Source organism: Triplophysa rosa, linkage group LG21, assembly GCF_024868665.1.
Source record: "Triplophysa rosa linkage group LG21, Trosa_1v2, whole genome shotgun sequence".
NCBI lineage: Eukaryota > Metazoa > Chordata > Actinopteri > Cypriniformes > Nemacheilidae > Triplophysa > Triplophysa rosa.
In genome coordinates, this window is record NC_079910.1 from 8999291 (window position 1) to 9022364 (window position 23074).

General features: G+C 41.1%; 1 protein-coding gene across 1 annotated transcript in view; it reads left to right on the top strand.

Annotated features, from left to right (window-relative positions):
• Window positions 1-23074, top strand: part of lrp1ab (low density lipoprotein receptor-related protein 1Ab) — an 89050-nt gene that overhangs the window by 46744 nt on the left and 19232 nt on the right. The window contains exons 7-40 of the mRNA XM_057319234.1: window positions 4804-4966; window positions 5611-5833; window positions 7316-7505; window positions 7647-7790; window positions 7916-8152; window positions 8271-8451; window positions 8548-8779; window positions 8969-9158; window positions 9373-9501; window positions 9690-9830; window positions 9986-10111; window positions 10314-10430; window positions 10697-10777; window positions 10869-11036; window positions 12952-13134; window positions 13404-13601; window positions 14035-14280; window positions 14445-14642; window positions 15957-16161; window positions 16247-16411; window positions 16552-16796; window positions 16891-17022; window positions 17699-17926; window positions 18015-18189; window positions 19217-19311; window positions 19411-19554; window positions 19670-19813; window positions 21084-21209; window positions 21307-21438; window positions 21563-21697; window positions 21789-21918; window positions 22031-22157; window positions 22261-22412; window positions 22565-22689. Of these exons, the coding sequence (XP_057175217.1) occupies window positions 4804-4966; window positions 5611-5833; window positions 7316-7505; window positions 7647-7790; window positions 7916-8152; window positions 8271-8451; window positions 8548-8779; window positions 8969-9158; window positions 9373-9501; window positions 9690-9830; window positions 9986-10111; window positions 10314-10430; window positions 10697-10777; window positions 10869-11036; window positions 12952-13134; window positions 13404-13601; window positions 14035-14280; window positions 14445-14642; window positions 15957-16161; window positions 16247-16411; window positions 16552-16796; window positions 16891-17022; window positions 17699-17926; window positions 18015-18189; window positions 19217-19311; window positions 19411-19554; window positions 19670-19813; window positions 21084-21209; window positions 21307-21438; window positions 21563-21697; window positions 21789-21918; window positions 22031-22157; window positions 22261-22412; window positions 22565-22689 (5607 nt within the window). The remainder of the gene's footprint in view (window positions 1-4803; window positions 4967-5610; window positions 5834-7315; window positions 7506-7646; window positions 7791-7915; window positions 8153-8270; window positions 8452-8547; window positions 8780-8968; window positions 9159-9372; window positions 9502-9689; window positions 9831-9985; window positions 10112-10313; window positions 10431-10696; window positions 10778-10868; window positions 11037-12951; window positions 13135-13403; window positions 13602-14034; window positions 14281-14444; window positions 14643-15956; window positions 16162-16246; window positions 16412-16551; window positions 16797-16890; window positions 17023-17698; window positions 17927-18014; window positions 18190-19216; window positions 19312-19410; window positions 19555-19669; window positions 19814-21083; window positions 21210-21306; window positions 21439-21562; window positions 21698-21788; window positions 21919-22030; window positions 22158-22260; window positions 22413-22564; window positions 22690-23074) is intronic.

Sequence of the window (23074 nt, forward strand, 5' to 3'; positions counted from 1 at the left end):
TTTAACAGCCCTAGTTTTAAGTTTGTAAAATCTAAGAAATTCTATAAAAATCTATTTAAAAATGTTCTTTCTGAGGGCCTGTCCACACCGGGACAATAATCGCGCGCGTTTATCGTCGACGTTTAACGCGTCGTGACTAAACAAAGGGCGCCAATGTGAGTGTGCACACCGACGCGGAAAACGGCAGGCGTAAAAGCGTCACTCTTTTTAACGCCTCGGGCTCGTTTTTTTGGTTTGACGCGCCTCGTTAAAAACTAGCCTTCCAATGAGATTGGCGCTTTTGTTCACGTGCCTGGAGCTGCTGAAGTTACAGTAAAACAAGACTTGATGGGGCTCAAGCACAAAACGGTCTTGCCGAGCACACATTGATGAAGAGGACGCAAGATGAATTCTTCTTCTGTGTGACAAGCGAGTGTCAAAGCATAAAGTTGCGCAGCGCCGCCTTGTGTACCGGGGTGTTTCTGGTTTTCATTATGCGCCATCTATGTCAAGGGAGTGAATGAGGCCTGGAAAGCTAGTGAGAGACAATTGTACAAATATTCCATCATGCGTTAGCACGCATGTGAGCCGTTCTTAAAACTGCAGGTCAGCTATTACACTAGCAATGGCATTACGGATCTGAATCAATGAAGTGGTGTGACATCCTAAAACATGACTAAGATCACATGACTGACCGATTTTCATCAGCCACATTGGCCACTTCTCGCTCAGCCAGCACTCACACTACTACAGAGCTTTCCTGAAGTGTCTTCTGGCCTGGTTTTCAGGCTTTATGTTTATGGGGGAGAGCGGTCACAGGGGCACATCTGGACTGCTCATCTACCCAGCATGCAACAGTAATAAATCACTCCTCTCCTAAAACAAGGGCACACGAGTCGACTACAGCCCTGCCAGTATAGAACAGTAAGAAATAAACACAGTTTGATTATGCCCTCATTAAAAAGATTCATCTATCTACCCCAATGCCCATTCACACGCTCTAAACCGGCCACACAGACTCATAAAGATGCATGGTCTCTCTCACACACACACGCACGCACGCACGCATGCACGCACGCACGCACACACACACACACACACCAAAGAGCAAAGGCAAGGTTTGATTTATAGGTCCAGTTAGAGGGAAATCAGAACTTTGATAACATGTAATTATCTCAGGCCTGATGGCACAGGCCCTCTGGACACAGTCATGGAGTGAGGATACTATGATTTATGGCCTCTTTGAGGAAGTTTTGCGGCTGGTTTTGTGAAAGGCCTGGAAGCTACATAATTGGTGATGGCCTGCTGTCTTTGAGGACATTTTTAGATTATCAAAGGACACTTAAAAGCATTCTGACAGTTTATGACTGTTTAAAGACCCCATGAAATCAAAATGAGAGTTTTGTGGGTTTTAATCTGCTCGTGTTAGCTTTGCCATCTACATGCAAGTGTTCATCAAATCGTTGAGGAAAATGTAATTTTATTAGATACATGTATTTAGAATTTGCAGGTTTTCTCCTGCAAATGGAAAAATGGATGAAAAGTAATGAAATGACTCTACAAAGTTGTTGCACTATACACATTTATATCGAACTAAATACTCCTCTCTAGGAAATACAACTGACATATGTGTGTGTGTGGTCCTGCTAAACCTGTATGTTGTGGAAACATTTGATCGTAAACCTAGTAATTTTTGGTCCCCATGAAATGAACAGTTTGTTATAATAAATAAAAAAATTCAATGGAAAAATTGAAAGTTCTTTGATGGTTAGGTATAGTGGACAGAATATACTATTTGTACAGTATAAAAGTCATGTCTGTGAAAAGTAAATGGAAACGTAATGTGTGTGTACCCATTTAACTCTATTTTGAGGATAAATTTGTACCAAAACGTGGGTCAAATCTGAGAAGAAAAAAAAACTTCCTTTGGGGGCGAGTAAACTTGTATGTTTGTGTGTGTGTTTGTATATCGTCGCTGTCTGACTGAAACCATGTATCTCCATAAATCGTGAATTTTTTTGTCATACATCATTATTTGTAGTCAACCATTATGTTTGTCACTGGGTTTTGCAGATATCTAACAAATAAAAAATATTAAAAAGTGCTTGTTAGCTTGGATAACTGTTTAATTATTGCAAAAATATATTTTTATTTCATGTCGCAGTTTTGGAGATGCAAGCTTTCAGTCCCACAGCTACAATATGTTTGTAGGTTTATTTGCACATGTCTTCGCTGTCCTTTCAAAATCTCTGATGTCCAAATGTACTTTTTTCTGGAAATGGAAAAACACGGTACTTTTTAAATGATTAAATACTGTGTTGTCAAAGTTGACAAGCACTTTTTAAATCTTTTTATTGGTTTTGATTTATAACAAAAAATCCTAGAGATACAAGGTTTCAGAAGGACATCAGCGATAGTTTTTTTGTCTGTTGTTTCTTGTTCTTTTATTTTATTTGTTTATTTATTCATGTTATCTAGTTATGCTGTGCATTATTGTTGCACTTTATGTATATGAAACCAACCCAACAGCTGCCATTTTCCGGATATTTAATGCATCAATGTTTATTCCAAACATCTGAGTTTAACTGTAAGTGTTGGTAAGAGTTCATTCATAAGAATCCCAACAAAGCGTCCCAGGCCACGAATACACACAACGCTTTGTTCTCTTTACCCTTCCCAAATCTCTCATGTTTCTGCCACCCTACAGTCTGTCACTGATATAGTTAAACCTCAGTTTACTGGTAGCTGTAACCTTGTCCCATATACCACATTTACACCGGATAACTCTGTAGTCACATTCCTCTATTTGTGTCCACTCACGGTAATTTAGATCGATTTGCAATGAAATCTGAGCTTTACTTTCTCTTTCTGCAGAAAGATCTGAATTGCTTCTTTGCCCAATTTTGTTTGAAATCACTTGTAGTGTTTCGCCTGCTACCTTTTGCTCGTACAGAGCCGTCGTTTTTTTTCTTCGGCTCTGATTGGTTACAGATGTTTCTTTCAAGCATTGTTTCCCAGTTGTTCTCTTCCAGAGAAAACGGGAGAAAGATGTGTAACCCGGTTGGATTTAGCAGCCCTCCACATGACAGAAATGTCAATACATTTTAGCTTGATAAAATGTTCTGGGCAATAACATATCTTCTACAATTTTGCACAACATGTACTGCCTGTGTTTATTTTGCAGGCACTGAGCACTGTCTGGAGGCGGGGGGGATAGTGGGGAGGTAGTTTTGCATTTCCCGGCAGCGCCTGTTTACTAGAGCCGAGTGGATTTTGTAGAAGCGTGTGAGAACAGTGTGTGTCTGATTTACAGAGGCTCGCTGTACCGGGTTGCACAACAAGGATGTGTCACTGTGTCTGAATATCATTAGCGGATGGCTGCTGAACCCCCCCCCAATACTGAAGGAAGTTTTGGTGGCAGCTGTTGCAACACTAGGCATCATGGGAGGTGCTGGGGTCCGGCTCTCACAGCTGGGGCGCTCTGCACTGCACTTATAGAAAGAGTCTTATTGTCCGAGAAGAGAAAGTTAGTGTTCGGTAAATAACCATTTCAAACTATTTCCCAGAATCGAGGATATCTGGATAGCCAAGTCCAACCTCCCGATGTGTGCGGGGAAAGTTGAAGTAATGGAGAACGGCTGTCTGTGTCTTTTGGCTGTGTCAGGTTTTTGAATTTGAGTCGAAGGTTGGGGAGGTTTAGGTAGAGTGGAATAACCCAAGGCTACCCATAAAAAACACTCACACACTTTACCCCAAAGGGTCTCACCTAGTGTGAGATTTTCCTTACAGTGCTGTGTATAGAGTGTCATGGAAAACCTGGGTGTGTCAAGATATTCCAGGCCTGGAGAAGTCTACATTGGATTTTTTTTTATTTTTTATTTAGTTTCAGAAATATTTAATTTTTTGTACTCTCTATAAAATGATTTTGAATTTTTTTTCTGAAATGATATGAAATGGATTCAGTGGATTCACGGAAATTCTGGTTTTTGGAGTTCCTACTATCATTTTTCATTGCAGTGAAAAAAAAACGGAGTGAATAATAATCTTGTGACGATGAGTCATGAGTTTGGCAGATACACACATTCAAACGCAGAGACATGCATGAGCACTCAATAAGGTTTTCAAAGGAAACCAAAACCGGTGCCGATTTATAAAGTTCATATTTTCTCATTTTTGTACACCTAGTGTGCTTTGAATCCATTTAAATGCGTGATCCATATTTATATATTTGAACGGAAGAATAGAAACATCCAAACACAAAGATATTGTTGCAATAGACGTCTCAATCCAGCACAACAGGTTTTTATGTATAATTTTAATGAAATATAATTTATCTGTCCTCACTAAAAGCAAAAATGAGAAGGAATCTATTTAAAATATAGATAGTTCAGCCAAAAATGTATGTTCTTGTCGTTTCAAACCTGTATGACTTTGTTCTGCAGAACACAAAGGAAGATATTTGAAGAAATGTGAACACATTTACTTCTGTTGTATGGACACAAAACCAATGCAAGTCAATGGGTGCACCAACATTCTTCAAAATATCTTCTTTTGTGTTCTGCAGAGGAAAGTTATACAGGTTTAAAATGACAAGAGCACTTTAACCATAGCTCTTCTGGTAGCTTTCTTTTACGCTTTCTTTTTTTTTAGCCAAAGTTTCATGTTCCAGCCTGGTGCAGCATCTTTCTGCTGAGTCAGACAGAAGCTGCAGTTAAGACTACGACTAAAAATTAAGCAAAAACTAAATCACTCTCTCCCTCTTGACCCAACCCCCCCACTCTCTTTGTCTTGTCTGTCTTTCCTCTCTGCCCTTCACACACTCAGATGTGGAGCAGATGGCCATCGACTGGCTGACAGGAAACTTCTACTTCGTGGATGATGTGGACGACCGTATATTTGTGTGCAGTAAAGATGGCTCCACCTGTGTCATCCTGCTCGACCTGGAACTTTATAACCCAAAAGGAATCGCACTGGACCCTGCAATGGGGTGAGATGTCATACACCCCCATTCAAGCCCCTCTCTCCTAAAACCCTTCTGTAGACTGTGAGGTGGATCATTGCTTAACAGTATAAATCTTGCCACCTTTAGATCTTTGCAACCGGGTGGGCTTTTGTATTTGTTGACACTGCACTTTTGATTTTGCAACATCAGTTCCTGTAGGTTTTATTCAATTTGTCTATCATGACATAATTAGCATTCTCACTTCCCTAACCGCAATTCTACATTACAAAATAACTGTAGCTATTAAAAAATATGATTGTATAAGTATGTGATTACTTAATAATGCCATATTATAATGCAACATGTCTGATACGAATATTTGTAGTTCATGTCATTTTTTTACATAAAAGACCATTTAATGGACTTTTTTCTGGCAAAATACTTTCAGAAAAATGTCAATGGCATTATTGTACTGAAATAGTATAGACAGTTATTCATAATAATGCATCTGTTACAGGAATTAATTTTATTTTTAATTGTTCTGAAAAATACAAAATAACCAAATAGATTCAGGCAAAATTTAGAATATATAATAGAAATGACATTTTTACTGTGACACTGGTGTGTAATTTTTTTCTATACAGTTTTGGTGTAATAATTCTGTATTTTATTTTCTTCTCTTTGTCCAGGAAAATGTTCTTCACAGACTACGGCCAGATCCCGAAGGTGGAACGCTGTGACATGGATGGGCAGAACCGCACAAAGCTTGTCGACAGTAAAATTGTTTTCCCTCATGGCATCACGCTGGATCTGGTCAGCAGGCTGGTTTATTGGGCTGACGCTTATCTAGATTACATCGAGGTGGTGGATTACGAGGGCAAGAACAGGCAGACCATCATTCAAGGGTTACTGGTAGGAGTGAAGTCTCTCTCTTTCTCGCTCTCTCTCTCTTTCTCGCTCTCTCTCTCTTTCTCCCTCCCTCTCTCGCTCTCTCTCTTTCTCGCTCTCTCTCTTTCTCGCTCTCTCTCTCTTTCTCCCTCTCTCGCTCTCGCTCTCCCTCTGCCTCTCTCCCTCTCTCGCCCTCTCTCTCTTTCTCCCTCTCTCACTCTCCCTCTGCCTCTCTCCCTCTCTCGCCCTCTGCCTCTCTCCCTCTCTCTCTCTCTCTCTCTCTTTCTCCCTCTCTCGCTCTCTCTCTTTCTCTCTCTCTCTCCCTCTGCCTCTCTCCCTCTCTCGCCCTCTCTCTCTTTCTCCCTCTCTCATCTTGCTTTTCTGCCTCCTGCCTCTCTCCCTCTCTCGCCCTCTCTCTCTTTCTCCCTCTCTCACTCTCCCTCTCCTCCTCTCTCCTCTCTCTCGCCTCTGCCTCTCTCCCTCTCTCCTCTCTCTCTCTCTTTCCTCCTCTCTCGCTCTCTCTCTCTCTCTCTCTCCCTCTTCTGCTCTCTCCCTCTCTCTCTCTCCTCTCTCTCTCTCCCCTCTCACTCTCGCCGCTCTTCTCTCCTCTCCTCTTCTCCCCCTCTCTCGTCTCGTCTCGCCTCTTCTCCTCTCTCGTCTCCCTCTCTCTCTCTCCCCCTCTCTCGCTCTCTCCCTCTTTCTCTCTCTTTCTCCCTCTCTCGCTCTCCCTCTCTCTCTCTCTCCCTCTCTTGCCCTCTCTCTCTTTCTCCCTCTCTCTCTCTCCCCCCTCTCGCTCTCTCCCTCTTTCTCCCTCTCTCTCTCTCTTTCTCCCTCTCTCGCTCTCTCTCTGTCTCTCTTTCTCGCTCTCTCTCTCTCTCTCTTTCTCTCTCTTTCTCTCGTTGTCACTCATTGACGTCATCATGCTCAATTGTGGAACAGAGAACATGACAGGATTGACAAAAATAAAAGATTAGCATTAGCTCATAGCCTTTTTCTCAGCAATGCACGATAACATTGTGCAACATCCTTTTGAGTCACTTTTTTGAGATCATATGGAAACATTTTATGTCTCTTTTTTTTCTAAATTTAAGACTAGAGTTTCGTTTCCACTTTAGAGTTAGAAATAAATCTCTCTCAACCTTCAGTTCAGTTCGTTTCACATAATTCCCATATTCTAATATGTGGAAAAATATTAACAAGTCAGTAAGTGACCCTAAACGTCTGGATAGTAGTGTATATGGGTAATGTATATAATGTGAATGCACAATACACAGACAACCCATGCTATTACACTGCCAAAACTGTTTGATATTTTGAGGAATGTTGGTAACCGAACAATGCCAGTACCCATTCTCTTCTATGGTATAGACACAAAACCAATGCAAGTCAATGGATATTGCCGTTATTCAAAATATCTTCTTTTGTTTGCTGCAGAAGGATGTAAGTCATACAGGTTTGAAATGACAAGAGGATGAGTAAATCTGTATTGTCTCTCTTTTATTGCAGATAGAGCATCTCTATGGTCTTACAGTGTTTGAGAATTATCTGTACGCCACCAACTCTGACAATGCCAACATGCAGCCCAAGACCAGCGTGATCAGAGTCAACCGTTTCAACAGCTCTGACTTCCAAGTGGTGACGCGTGTAGACAAGGGCGGGGCTCTTCACGTGTACCACCAGAGACGCCAGCCTGCAGGTATGCCGCCCTGTACAATAGCATTTTGCTCTTTTGTTTACAATTTTGTTCTAGATGACTGCTATTCCTGCCAAGGCAAGAGAAATCTAAATGTATCCCCATTGTAGGACTCATTCGCTACTGGTTCCTTTTTCCTCACAGTTCGCAGTCACGCCTGTGCTCTGGATCAATTCGGGAAACCTGGCGGCTGCTCTGAAATCTGCCTGCTAAGTAACAGTCACAAGAGCCGATCCTGTCGCTGCCGGTCCGGCTTCAGTCTGGGCAGTGATGGAAAGTCTTGCAAGAGTAAGTGAAATCCTGCATGAGCTAATTCAGTGTTATGCAACCGGCTTCCCCATTATAGACATTCTCTTGTGTTTACTATTAGTGAATCAAATAAATTGCTATACGCTTGTGTATTTTCACAACAGAGCCCGAGCATGAGCTCTTTCTGGTCTACGGTAAGGGTCGACCGGGCGTCATCCGCGGCATGGACATGCATGCCAGGGTGTATGATGAGCACATCATTCCCATTGAAAACTTGAACAACCCAAGAGCACTGGACTTTCACGCTGAGACCGAATTTATCTATTTCGCTGATGCCACCAGTTACATCATCGGCCGGCAGAAGATCGATGGTACTGAGAGGGACATCATAGTGAAGGACGGTAAGTGCAGAACAATTACCAAATGATCCTATAGCTGAGATTTGGTAAAGTTCTTTAATATCTGTTCCCAATTCAGTGTTGGCTACATATTGAACCCATTTGTGTCTGTATTCAACAGGTATTCACACAGTAGAAGGTATTGCTGTGGATTGGATGGGACAGAACTTGTATTGGACTGATGATGGACCCAAAAAGACCATCAGTGTAGCCAAACTAGAAAAAGCCTCTCAAACCCGCAAGACCCTTATTGAAGGCGATATGACGCATCCCAGAGCCATAGTAGTGGACCCTGTTCATGGGTAAGTCATTATCATCGCTGAAGAGTTGGTTCACCCATCATTTTGATTTTGTGTAGGTAGCACAGATGTGCATGAACAATTGTTTAAATTGTACAGAATGATGTACTGGAGTGACTGGGAGGAGGAGCCTAAGGAGCCCAATCGCGGCAGTATAAAGAAGGCCTGGATGGATGGATCAAACGCCGGAGTCCTGTACACTTCTAAAACTGTGCTCTGGCCCAACGGACTGAGTCTGGATATCCACCAGGGCGCCCTGTACTGGGTAGATGCGTACTATGACCGGATCGACATGGTGCTTCTCAACAGCACCAACAAAACACAGTCCACGGTAAGGAACAGAATGGGCTTAACATTTGTTGTAGTGTTGAGATGCGCGGGCATTGCAAATGCAAAGAACTTGATTTTAGTGTTTAGTGAGCTTATACATACAAAAATGCAATCTGTAGTATTTGATAATATAGTACAGACAAAAAATGATCTCAAAATCAACAACAATCATTCTTTTCTGTTTGTTTAGTTGGTTTATCAGGGACAGGAGCTGAACCATCCCTTTGGCCTCTGCCACTATAAGAACTTCCTCTTCTGGAATGAATACCGTGGTGGTGGTATCTACAAGCTGGACCAGATCACCAAGAAAGTCACACTGCTACGCAATGAACGACCACCAATCTATGAGATTCGCACCTATGACGCACAACAACAGCAAAGTACTGAACCCTCTGAGAATTTCTGTAAAATGTCAGTGCTGTTTACACAGCATGACACGCAAGCGCTTTAATGTGATTGTTTTGTTTTGTATGTTTACTTGTCCTGACAGTTATATATAGAATTTAAGTGGTGATTAAGTAATGAGATCAAAGACCGAGGGATTTTATTGTGTGTTTTATGGGGCTCTGCTAAGGATGTTTCTGTTTTGTGTAGTTACGGGCTCCAATGTGTGCCGCGCCAATAACGGTGGCTGCAGCAGTCTGTGTTTGCTTACGCCCACCGGGCGATCCTGCGCCTGCGCAGACGACCAGATACTAGATGCTGACAACAAGACCTGCAAAGGTAATATTGTTTTATTATATTATATTTTTACTATTTATTATTTATTTTATTTTTGGTATTTTTCATTTCAATTTTGCATTATTTTATTTAGAAAATTCTCTTAACACTCCTGAAGTTTACTATGACATTGGTTTGTCAAACTAAGAGATTTGAGGTTTAATAATACAGTGTTTTTTTTCTGTCTCCAGCGAACCCTTCCTACGTGCCGCCGCCTCAGTGCCAGCCTGGAGAATTTGCCTGTAAGAATAATCGCTGTATTCAGGAGCGCTGGAAGTGCGATGGGGACAACGATTGTCTGGATAACAGCGACGAGGCTCCTGAGTTGTGCCGTAAGTCTTGACCTTTAATCTCTCATTTCAGAAACAGAAGTCTGAAGACCGGTGAAACTGCAGTATTTTAAAGTAGCTGGTAGATTTCGTCTCCAGGGATTGTAAGTGCAAGCTTGTGACCGTGAAATAAAATGATATCATTTGTTTTGTTGCAGACCAGCACACCTGTCCTGCGGACCGCTTTAAGTGCCAGAATAACCGCTGTATCCCCCTGCGCTGGCTCTGTGATGGAGACAATGACTGCGGCAAGGATGAAGATGAGTCTAACAGCACCTGCTCGGGTATTGAGAGATCTGATGAATACTGTGCAATTTAATATTCAATTTCATATACAGTACAGTTAATAAATGTTGCTTTAATGCTGCTGTTTATTTGTTGTTCTCTGTAAATTAAAATGTTAAAACAGTTTTTTACTGAATGTTTGATTTATCTAAATCTAAAATATTGTTGACAAAACAATTGTATTTCGTTGTCTCTTGCCAGCACGCACATGTCCTCCCAATCAGTACCCATGTGCCAGTGGCCGCTGTATCCCAGTCTCCTGGACATGTGACCTGGATGATGACTGTGGTGACCGCTCTGATGAACCAGCATCTTGTGGTATTTACATATGTGGCCTTGCCTTTTTCCATTCTTTAAATATAGATTAAAGAAATAGTTGACCCAAGAATGGAAATTCTTATGTCATTCAAAAGATATTTTAAAGAACGTTGGAAGTCAAACAACATTGGACCCCTTTGACTTCCACGGAATAGACACAAAACCATTGATACATTTCTCAAAATATCTTCTTTTGGAATGACATGGGGGAAGATTTTCAGTATGGCCATTTTTTTCTTACCTGTCCTTCCAACTTCTGTCTCCAGCATATCCCACCTGCTTCCCCCTCACTCAGTTCACCTGTGCCAACGGGCGCTGCATCAATGTAAACTGGCGTTGTGACAATGGTAAGTTTCAAAATCCGTAGATTTTATTCATTGCATTGCTTTATTACTGCACTGCCGTCCAAACGCCTCCGCTATGTCTGTGCGTCCTTAGATAATGACTGTGGGGACAACAGCGACGAGGCCGGCTGCAGTCACTCGTGCTCCAGCGTGCAGTTTAAATGCAACAGCGGTCGCTGCATTCCCGAGTACTGGACCTGCGATGGAGACAACGACTGTGGAGATTACAGCGATGAGACTCACGCTAATTGCACCAATCAGGGTGAGTTTAATATCAAGATTTTTTTTCGGATAGAAAGAAGTGAGTCTAAGACGGAGATTTGTTTTGACGTAACGGTTGCAGGTTCTAGTTTGAGATCAGAAAAACGGTTCACTATCAAGTCGATTGCCAAACCAACCACACAGAAACTGATTTCTTTCAGGACTTCACGTATGAGCAAACTTTCACACTTGAATGTTGCAAGCTTTCAGATTTTGGTCAAAACCGCAGCAAGTGACTGCTTATTAACAGTGACAAATAGCGATTTCGCAAACCGTCCTGTCATCCTCTCTTTTTTTGAGGCTTGCGGTGAAGTATGTTAACCACAAACGCTTGAAGAATGTCTGAGAGCATAACAGGCAGCGAGAGTCCCTGTGGAGGTCTGTGTTAATGACTGTTCTGAGATCTGCTGTCTGGAGGGATTACACAAGTACAGATGTTCCGGCATGCTTGACGCACAGGCCACAGGAGTATCCGCACACGCGTGCATTTTTGCCTTTATCACATCACATGTCATGTCCATGTGGTTTCTTTCTCACGGTTAATTGGCCGGCGGTTGGCCAGGCCGGGTGAAACAGGAAGAGAGGGTTACGTTATGTTTGTTTTGGTCTGGGCTCTGTCCTTTGCCTCTCTAATCCCTATGGCATGCTGCTGCTTAATAGACTCAAAAAATCAATGCTGCAGAAACAAGCCAGAGGCCTAATGAGAGTGCTGGGCCTTATGGGAGACTGACAGACTGTTTGGGTGAGTGGAGGGATGTAACTGTAAGACGGGGCAGAGAAATGTTACATTGTGTCATTGAGTAAGGGTTTGTAACACTTCAGATTAGTGTTGCTAGAACTATTATATATGTTTTTCACAAATGTTTTGTTTTACAGTACATTTTTTTAGTTGAGCTAGCTTTTTTACTATACATTTTTTTGTTTGCTTAATAATTTCAAGAACAACTTGAAGCGGTGTTTATACTTTTAATGACAAATGTTGCCATGAAAGCCACACGCAAGTGTTTGAATTTAAATACAGCTACAATTCGTAACTTTTGCCTCAGTACCGCCATCTCTGTTTGGAACATAAGATTGCAGGTTTCTTATCTTATTTGCGTTAAAGCCAAATCTTCTGTAAAGTCGTAGGTAACAACACAAATGATAAAACATTACCGCTTACCGTTGTGAATTGGGGTAAATAAGGAAAAAAGGGACAGTTCACCCCAAAAATAGATGAAAAAAATATTTTGAGAAATGTTTTGTGGCCATACAATGGAAGTCAATGGGGGCCAACGTTATTTAGTTACCAACGTTCTTCAAATGATCTTCCTTCGTGTGTACTCTGAAGAAAGAAAATCATACAGGTTTTGAATGAATGAGGGTGAATAAATAATGAAAGAATTTTCATTTTTGGGTGAACTATCCCTTTTCCTTGAGAATCTAAGAATTACACTGGTATTAATATTGACCGCTGAAATTTTAGAACCATGACAACTTTAGTTTGGAGTGTTGTGTGTGTGTGAGTGAACTCGTAAAGGTCTGATGTCATCAGGGTCAGACCATCCAGGAAGATTCCCGAGCTGAGACACACTTCTCTCTGTTCACGGGCAGAGTCTGGTTTTCTCCAGTACTTCTTTGCCAGTCTCTGCCAGACCATAACCTTTGCCATGCGGGACTTTGAGCCTTTATGTTTGATTCCTAATGATGGCCGTCACAGTGCCAGCCCTGGGCTGGCGTTCATGAGAAAGTTTGCTTTGTATGGAAATCCAATGTGGTTGTGCCTCACAATAGTCTCAGTCTCCATCTCTGGGAACTGATTCTTGACGTCAGAAGGCCCTGCTCTCATTATCGTAAAATAATAGGATCCGAGTCAGGGCTTTTGTATGTGTGGCTTCTATGCTCTGTAATAAGTCTTTTTTTTCCTTTTTGGGTAGCCACGCGGCCTCCCGGCGGCTGCCATACGGATGAGTTCCAGTGCGGAGTGGACAGCATGTGTATTCCCATGCGTTGGCGCTGCGACGGAGACTCCGACTGCATGGACCTCAGCGACGAGAAGAACTGCGAAGGCGTCACTCATATGTGCGACCCAGCCGTCAAGTTCGCCTGCAAGGACTCGGGTCAGTACTGCTCACATTTATTATTATATCAACACAGAAAAGACTGATCATTTCTTTCTCTTGATGTTGTAACTGATTTTGACATCTGAATTAATCAAGTTTGCTGAGGTGTCTTGTCACATGATGTTATGCATGATGAGACGCCCCCCAGGATACAGGAAGTCAAAATGTCTCAGTCACAACATATTAGTTGATGTCACAACACATCAAGACACAGGGTCTGTTTTTGGCATTGCATATGTATCTTACGTTTCTCGGTGTTGTTTTAGCTCGCTGTATCAGTAAGGCCTGGGTGTGCGACGGGGACAGCGATTGTGAAGATAATTCTGATGAGGAGAACTGCGAAGCGCTCGTGTGCAAGCTGTCCCATCACGTCTGTGCCAGCAACGACTCCATCTGTCTACCTGCGGAGAAACTGTGTGACGGCAAGGACGACTGTCCCGATGGATCCGACGAGAAACTCTGCAGTAATTCACGTGCACAAACAGAAATATGCTCAAGAGATAGTTCACCCAAAAATGAGGAAAAAAAACCTGTCATTTACTATTCACCTTAATGTTGTTCAAAACTTGTATATGACTATCTTCTGGAAAACAAAAGTCGATATTTTGAGAAATGTCTCGTGGTTTTGTGAAGTCAATGGGGTCCAATGTTGTTTGCTTACCCGTGTTCTTCAGGATAGCTTTTATGTTGTGCAGAAGAAAGTAAGTCATACAGGTTTGGAATGACATGAGGATGAGTCAATAGGTTGTGAGTAAATAATGACAGAATTTGCAGTTTTGGGTGAACTGTCCCTTTAAATCATTCACATTTCACACAGATACTCAGCATGTGTTGCTCATTGGCATATGATACATATCAGATTTGAATAAAAAATGAATAACCAACTCTGTTTTCTAGACCTTTGCTCGGTTGATAATGGAGGCTGCAGCCACAACTGCACCATCGCTCCTGGTGAGGGCGTACTGTGTTCCTGCCCGGCTGGCATGGAGCTGGGTACCGACAACAAGACCTGCCAGATTCAGAGCTTCTGCGCCAAGCATCTGAAGTGCAGCCAGCGCTGCATGCAGGATAAAGCGACTGTCAAATGTGCATGCTACGAGGGCTGGGCGCTGGGGCCGGACGGCGAGAGCTGCAAAAGCACTGGTGAGGAACTGGGAGAATATACGTAGCAATGTTACCTGGGGTGTATTCGTATGTGATATGTATATATATGAGGACAACGCCCTCGAAAGCAAAACGATGATGGTGTCGTTTGGAAGTGGAGTTAGTTGTGTGGATTCCTGATTTGCAGTGTTCATGTTCTTTAGATCCATTCAAGCCTTTCATCATCTTCTCAAACCGACACGAGATCCGACGAATTGACTTATACAAGGGAGAGTTCAGCGTGCTCGTGCCGGGTCTGAGGAACACCATCGCTCTGGATTTCCATCTCAACCATAGCGCCCTCTACTGGACTGACGTGGTAGAGGACAAGATCTACAGAGGAAAGCTGTCTGAAAACGGAGGTGAATAATTTCCTAAAATGCTCCTAAAGGGCTTTACAGACAGTAAAATCACGTTTTATCCTGATGTGGATATTATGTAAAATGCATTGAGTTAACGTGGTAATAATATGACATGCACAGATAATACTGGTAAACAATGTTGGTAAAAAATGATTGGTAAATGTTTGTGTGATAAACAGTATATTTGTAACATTTGTTGTGGTGCGGTATAATTGTTCTGTAGATTTCAAGTGACAAGTTAATAATGATTTTCTCTGGTAATCGATCCCATGCTATGCATTTTGTCAATGAACTTTAAATGTAAACCCAAAATATTCCTCTAGCAAATGCCAGACAGAGTTTGTTTTTCATTTGCATTGTATATTGTTCTTTGTGTTGTGTTTATTAAGTCAGTAATGGTTTTGGAAATTGGCGACTTCAACAACACTTGTTTTTTGTTTGAATGAGTTCCGAGACTTTGATGTCCCCGCAGTGTTTTTCCACATTGTTTTGATTTTCTTCAGCATACCAACTTGGACCAAAAACATCACAAACATGTTCGGTCCACAAAGCCACAGCATGACTACATTTCTACACGGCGTGTGTGTCTGTTTGAGTGCGATTTGAAGGAATTTGAAAGCCTCTGTCTTTATTCATTTGTCTCACTGCTAGCTTGCGTGACTACGGGGAAAGTAAAAGTAAACAACATAAGCACCACGTTACACACACTTTATATCTTCCTCTCATTCCCATTTTTTTTTCGAAACGCACAATAGAGTAAAAAGTATCAGATCCTTGGGTAAAAATATGAGCAGTAAGGCTGCCAACACTGAAACAAAGTCTCAAAATGTTTTCAGATGGATTGGAGAAGCCATGCTGTCTCTGGCCCTTTAATGTCTGCTTCCTTGTGAAGAGCTGAAGTGGTGGCCATGAGTTAGGAATCCTTTTCACTCCTGCACATGTTTAAAGCTCAAAGCCAAGGGTTATTTATTGCAGCATTAGCTTAGCATTGGCTGAGACTGGAATCAATATCCAGTGGGGTCTGAAAGTCTAGAACCACTTATTTTATTAGCTTTTTAAGGTTGCATCTCAAATGTACTTATTTAAATAATGACTTATAAAAGTGCAGAATGCTGACAAATTAATATTGGCTTTAATCCTGTATTTTTTTTTTAAGAAAAAATGAACAATAAATAACTGTTCATTTACAGGTTTAAATGAGATTTTGTGTCTGGATTTTCAGTGTTGACATTTGGATCGTACTGTACTGTATGTTATGTAACTCCTTTCCTATATGAATGAGTCCCAATAAATCCCTCTCTTCTCCTATTTCAGCTCTCACCAGTTTTGAGGTGGTGATTCAGTATGGTTTGGCCACTCCCGAGGGGCTGGCTGTGGACTGGATCGCAGGAAACATCTACTGGGTGGAAAGTAACCTGGATCAGATAGAAGTAGCCAAGCTGGATGGAACCATGCGTACCACACTGCTTGCTGGAGAGGTGGAGCATCCACGTGCCATTGCTCTTGACCCAAGAGATGGGTAAAACACCCATGTGTCTTTATTTTTCAGTCATGTGAGGAGTGCATATGATGTTGACCATAACAAACATGCCTCTTTTTCCCAGCATTCTGTTCTGGACAGACTGGGATGCCAGCTTGCCCAGGATTGAGGCAGCCTCCATGAGCGGGGAGGGCCGTCGCACCATTCACAAAGAGACGGGGAACGGAGGATGGCCCAACGGTCTCACCGTAGACTATCTGGAACGCCGAATCCTGTGGATTGATGCAAGGTATACACACACATGCACCAGTCAAATAGAAGCAAATCACAGAAACCAGATTAAGAACTGTCAATTTTGTTTGGTTGCCAGTAAAAATTTGTGTACGGTGATGCAGATCTTTTTGATCTTCTCCAAATGTTAATGTTCAGATCTGATGCCATCTACTCTGCTGCTTACGATGGTTCCGGCCTAATCGAGGTGCTCCGGGGTCACGAATACTTATCGCATCCATTCGCTGTCACTATGTATGGAGGGGAGGTCTACTGGACAGACTGGAGAACCAACACTTTGGCCAAAGCCAACAAATGGACGGGACACAATGTCACAGTGGTGCAGAGAACAAACACACAGCCTTTTGATCTTCAAGTGTTCCATCCATCTAGACAACCTCAGGGTGGGAAGACTTGATGTTTAAATGGACACAGGTTAATGAGAGTCTTGGTTTGTATTGCATAATAAGCTGTAAATATTTCTTCCTTTCTTTGCAGCTCCAAACCCGTGTGCGGCTAATGACGGGAAGGGGCCGTGTTCTCACCTGTGCCTCATCAACTACAACCAGACCTTCTCGTGTGCCTGCCCACACCTCATGAAGCTCAAGGAAGACAAGCACACCTGCTACGGTAGGCATCGCCCACTCTCAGCCTTCTTGTCCAATCGGATGCTTTACTAGCTCACCACTATTCTCATCCTCTAATATTTTAAAGTAAAAATCCATTGGAAGCTATTTTTTTAGTTTTACGCTTATTTTAATTTATTCGATTAACAATTAAATAAATGTGTCATCATTTTACTCACTCACTTTTATTTCACTTTGTAGTCTTCAATATTCAAATATCGACGTGTTTAATAATTATTGAAAAAAATACTACACAGTATTTGACACCATATCTATGTAGTCTGATATTGTACAGAAAATGAAAAATGGAGAAACAGGTCAAAATAACAGAAAATACGCTCTGTATTTTCAAAGAAAACAAGTTCATATTCACTTTTCTGGCAATACAGTAATAACAGTCATATTTGTACATGTATTTAGGAACAGTTTTTTTTATTATCAGTTTATCACAGTTTTCATGTGTCTTGTCATGCTGTCAGTCTTTCACATATAATAAATGTATATAAAAATCATTTATAAGGAAGTCTGGAAGTGAAATCCAAAGGTGTTTGGAATTGTTTTATATTGTTGTATAATTCAAGTCATTGTCAGGAAGCCTTAACATGCTATTGCTATTTACTTGTATTTATAACAATGCTAATGTTAATATTGTCTCTATTGTTTCTGTTTTTCTTCTCCAGAGTTCCGTCAGTTTTTGCTCTATGCTCGTCAGATTGAAATCAGAGGAGTTGACATTGATAACCCCTATTACAACTACATCATCTCTTTCACTGTTCCCGACATCGACAACGTGACGGTGGTGGATTATGATGCTCTTGAGCACCGTATCTACTGGTCAGATGTTCGTACACAGACCATCAAACGAGCCTTCATCAATGGGACCGGAGTAGAGACTGTTTTGTTTGCTGGTGAGATGGCCAAAATCTTTATTGATTGATTTTTGAGTATACATTGTTTTTGAAAATAACCAAAATATTACTTCCGATTCTTTCCTAGACCTTCCAAATGCTCAGGGTCTGGCTGTAGACTGGGTCTCCAGAAATCTCTTCTGGACCAGCTATGATGCCAATAAGAAGCAGATCAATGTTGCACGACTGGATGGATCCTTCAAAAATGCAGTAATCCACGGACTGGATAAGCCTCACTCTTTGGTTCTACATCCTATTCTGGGGTTCGTTGAACACACACTCACAAATTCCAATTTGGACTTGTTTGCTTGTCCTATAGGTCACATTAGAGATTAGCATATGCTGCCGGTGTGATTCTGCCATTAACAATGATAATAAAATCCTCTCATGAGTCATCAGATAATGTAGCTTCTCTTCCACCTTTTTGAAAATGGAGCTGTGCTTATTGTAGGCAAAATGTTAACTGCTCCCTCGTTTGCTTTGAATAAAATCTATTCAGTAAATGTAAATCAATATAGTGGCTTTTGAATGAATAGTCAGCATAAAAACGAAATTCTAACATCATTTACGTACCTTTATATTGCTTTAAAATGTATGCCTTTATTTCCTTGGAGGACCTAATGAGACAATCTGAAGACATTTGCATTGATTTCGGAGCTTAATGGCATGATCATGGGAAATAAAGACAATCACTTTCTTCAGAATTTCCCCTTTTGTTCTTGAGAAGAAAGTAGTAACGGTTTTGGAACAACAATGAGTGAATGAAGACAAATATGCACTTTGCATTCTGATATGTTCACCACAATTCCTCGTACCCTCACTTCACAATCTGTCGCTACGCGGTTGATGTGAACCAAATGATCTCGGTTGTAGTCTCATTCTGCTTGTTTCTAGACGCGTCGGTTTCTAATAAAACCAGTGCACATGGGCATGCCGACAATATACGTGACTCGACCTGTTTCTTTCCTCTGTGGTATTGTTTGATAAATTACTGTTTACTTCTCTTTCACTGGCAGTAGATGACAGAGTTCGTTCACCTACAAGTAAAGTTCACTTGATTGAAAACCTTCCTGGCATTTACTTGTAAACAAACACAAATAGTGTTATTTTTTTCCCATCTTTAATCTCAAATACCAAAACCCCAACAAGCCATTAAGGACACTGTTCTCTTTGTAAATCATTTACAGATTCATATCTAGTTTATGCCAAGACTTGTTCTCACTGAAGATTTATATTCTATATTGCGTAGCCTCTGCTGCTCTTGAGCTTTAAAGTGTTGTTTGTTTACAGAAAGCTGTACTGGATCGATGGAGACAACATCAGCATGGCCAACATGGACGGCACCAACCGCACATTACTTTATTCCAATCAGAAAGGCCCAGTGGGTGAGCGACCTGTCTGAATGCTTGATGTATACCTTTCATTCTTCCACGACAAGGCTGCAGGATGTGATCTTTTGCTTCGTTTACTTCTTCCTGTGGCAGGTCTGTCCATAGATTTTGATACGGAGCAGCTGTACTGGATCAACTCTGTAAACAGCACTATTAATCGCTGTAAGATGGACGGCTCTGGCCTGGAGGTCATCGAGGGTGTAAAGCTCACCAAAGCTACAGCACTTGCCATCATGGGTGAGGAAGCATCGATGTCATATGTGCAGATTTCAGAATCAATAATTTGGTTGGTTCTCAACATTTTTGGTGTTACTAGGCAACTTGGTTGACATTCTGGATGTTTTATGTGCAGGTGAAAAACTGTGGTGGGCAGATCAGGGCACGGATCAGATCGGCACATGTGACAAGAGCGACGGAAGGAATTGCAAGGTCCTTCGAAATAACACCTCACCCATGATGCATATGAAGATCTACAATGAGACGGTGCATCGACTAGGTGTGTGTTTGTTTGCAATCTTCATTTTAGATTTAGATTGATTCTTACAGTGTTTGTGAGGCAACTTTAGATCTGCTAGGTCAATGTTTTTGGTCTGTTAACATTTAGCATTTTGGAAATTTAAGATTAGAGTTGTTCAGCGATCAGCTTAAATGTTAGGAATTGCATTGCGATTGATCTATTTACATACTGAATTGTGATTGGTCTATATTGTTGTAAATAGTTAGCCATCCTTATAAACTGTTACTTTGTTACTTTCTGGGATATTTGATTTTATTTGGGAAACGATCTGATATAACTTAACCAATAATTTTAAAGCCCTGTTTTTCTCTTCTGGGGTTATTTTGCTGTAATAACAGGCTTAATTTTCCCCAAAAAAGTTTAACAATGTACTTTTATTTGTTTTTTATTTTTTGCTATTTATTTTTGTTTTGCTGTTTTGCGGGTAATGTATTGTATTAATGTAATGCAATCTAGACTTGCAATTTAATAATACGCAATATAATATAGATACTGTATGAGACATTGACGTGTTTAATGTAGGGCTGCACGATATTGAAGAAAAATGTGTTATGCGATACCTCATAACTAGATAATAGGATAATGTTGTAAGTTCATAAAACCTATTTAAATTATATACAAATATTTTTTTAAAAACTACAAAATTACAAAAGTAATATACATGTTTTACATTTTTACTTTTTTTTAAAGTCCCAGTGAAATGAAAAATTACAATGCCTATTTTTTTATGAAATATTGCAGCGTTTATTGTAAATTGTTTATCAATGTGGGTCATTTTCTTTTTAAAATTTGTGTGCCCTCATAATCTTCAGTTAAGATCTAAAAAAACATTCGTTAACTCCCCTAGAACTGTCAGTCTTCCGCCAGTTCCATTTCAAAATGCAACGGCTGTTTTTCTACATCCAATCAAATCGCAGAGAAAAACAAAAGCCACGCCCACTGTTTTAATCATTCAAAATTCCATTTCATTCAGGAATGCGTCAAATACATAAGTAAAAACGATCGCAACTTCCGGTTCATGGGGACTTTAATGTTGCGAACATTAACGTCCCAGTTTCTCTGCATTCTGCATCAGCCTAAAACTTTAAATATACATACATTTTTTAAGTATTACAATCATTCAATGATTGCAAATCATTGCAAGATGCATATTGTGATATGCGTATTTGCAACATTTAAATAATTTCGATATATTGTGTAGCCCTAGTTAAATTCTTTAGTTTAAAGCTGTTGTGGTTGTGATATTTAGGTACAAACCTCTGCAGTAAGAACAATGGCGACTGCTCTCAGCTCTGCCTGCCAACTTCGCCAACTACAAGAGCTTGTATGTGCACGGCGGGATACAGCCTAAAGAGTGGACAACAGTCCTGTGAAGGTAAGATCTCGCAAATACAAATACATTCTCAAGGCATAACACTTGCGATCATATGACTACAGATTGATCATTGTGTCTGTTGCACATTTATATGAAGGCATGGGTTCCTTTTTGCTCTACTCCGTGCACGAGGGCATTCGTGGCATCCCCCTGGACCCATCCGATAAGTCTGATGCCCTTGTACCAGTGTCAGGCACCACTCTAGCTGTGGGCATTGACTTCCATGCTGGTGAGTTGCATTGCAGACAATCATCTGTTATAGGCTACTGCTCATATGTTTTCAATAAGATATCCATAACGAAATATTTATTTTTAAAAAGTGATCAAATTAATGTCTAACTTCTGCCCCGTAGAGAACGACACCATCTACTGGGTTGATATGGGCCTGAGCACCATTAGCCGAGCCAAGAGAGACCAGACGTGGAGAGAGGATATAGTGACCAATGGAATCGGACGTGTGGAGGGCATCACCGTCGACTGGATCGCAGGTGCGCAAACAAGCACCATAAAAGTATACTGCACAACTCTGTTGTAGTCATATCACATTTATTGCAATGGTGTTGTGTTTTGTGTAAATAGGAAACATCTACTGGACTGATCAGGGCTTTGATGTGATTGAGGTGGCCAGACTCAATGGCTCCTTCCGCTATGTGGTCGTCTCTCAGGGTCTGGACAAACCACGTGCCATCTCTGTCCATCCAGAGCGAGGGTGAGCAAATGCGCCTCAGACCTCTGTTCTTTCTACTGCGTGTGAAATGAGATATTGCATGACGTCTCGCACAGCCACATTCTTGGCTAAATATATTTGTGCGTGTACACAGGTATCTGTTCTGGACGGAGTGGGGTCAGTATCCGCGTATCGAAAGGTCTCGTCTGGACGGTACGGAGAGAATAGTTCTCGTCAATGTTAGTATCAGTTGGCCCAATGGAATCTCCATCGACTACCAGGTTTGTACATACGTTTTTTTACTTCGTAAGATGCATTAGCAAAACATCCAATCAGGCATGTGGCAAGTACAAAATCAATTCAATAACTCTGTCTGATGTGCAGGAGGGCCTGCTGTATTGGTGCGACGCTCGCATGGACAAAATCGAGCGGATTAATCTGGAGACCGGAGAAAACCGTGAGCTGGTGCTGCCAAACAATAACATGGACATGTTTGCTGTGTCTGTGTTTGAAGAATACATCTACTGGAGCGACAGGTGCACATGCAATATTCCTTTCCTATCTTTTTTTATCACCCCATGTTTTTCGTTTATGTTTTTTTATTTAATTTTTTATTCTAGAGCTCTAGCTTTGTTTTCTGGATATAGGAGATGGCGGTAATGAGCGGTTTGTTCTTTGTTTCTGACAGGACTCATGCCAACGGCTCCATCAAGAGAGGAAACAAGGACAATGCCACGGATATGGTTTATCTTAGAACAGGCATCGGCGTTCAGCTCAAAGATATTAAAGTCTTCAATCGTGCCAGGCAGCAAGGTTTGCACTTTATTAAACAAACATCACTTTATAGAGATGATAAATGTAGAGATGAGCTCAGTAATGCATCACATATTACGTATGTGTGGCTTACAACCAGGCCCAGATGGAATTCATCAACATTTTATGCATTGCATTTACATTCATACATTTGGCACACGATTTTATCTAGAACCGCTCACTTTGCATTCAAGCTAAATGTTTTTTTAGGGCTGTCAAATGACGAATCGCGATTAATCGCATCCAAAATAAATGTTTGTGTTTATATAATATATGTATGTACACTGTGGATAATAATTTAGTTTTTATAAACATACACATACATGTAAATATATTTACGAAATATTTACATGTATTTAATTATATTTACCAATAATTTAAATTA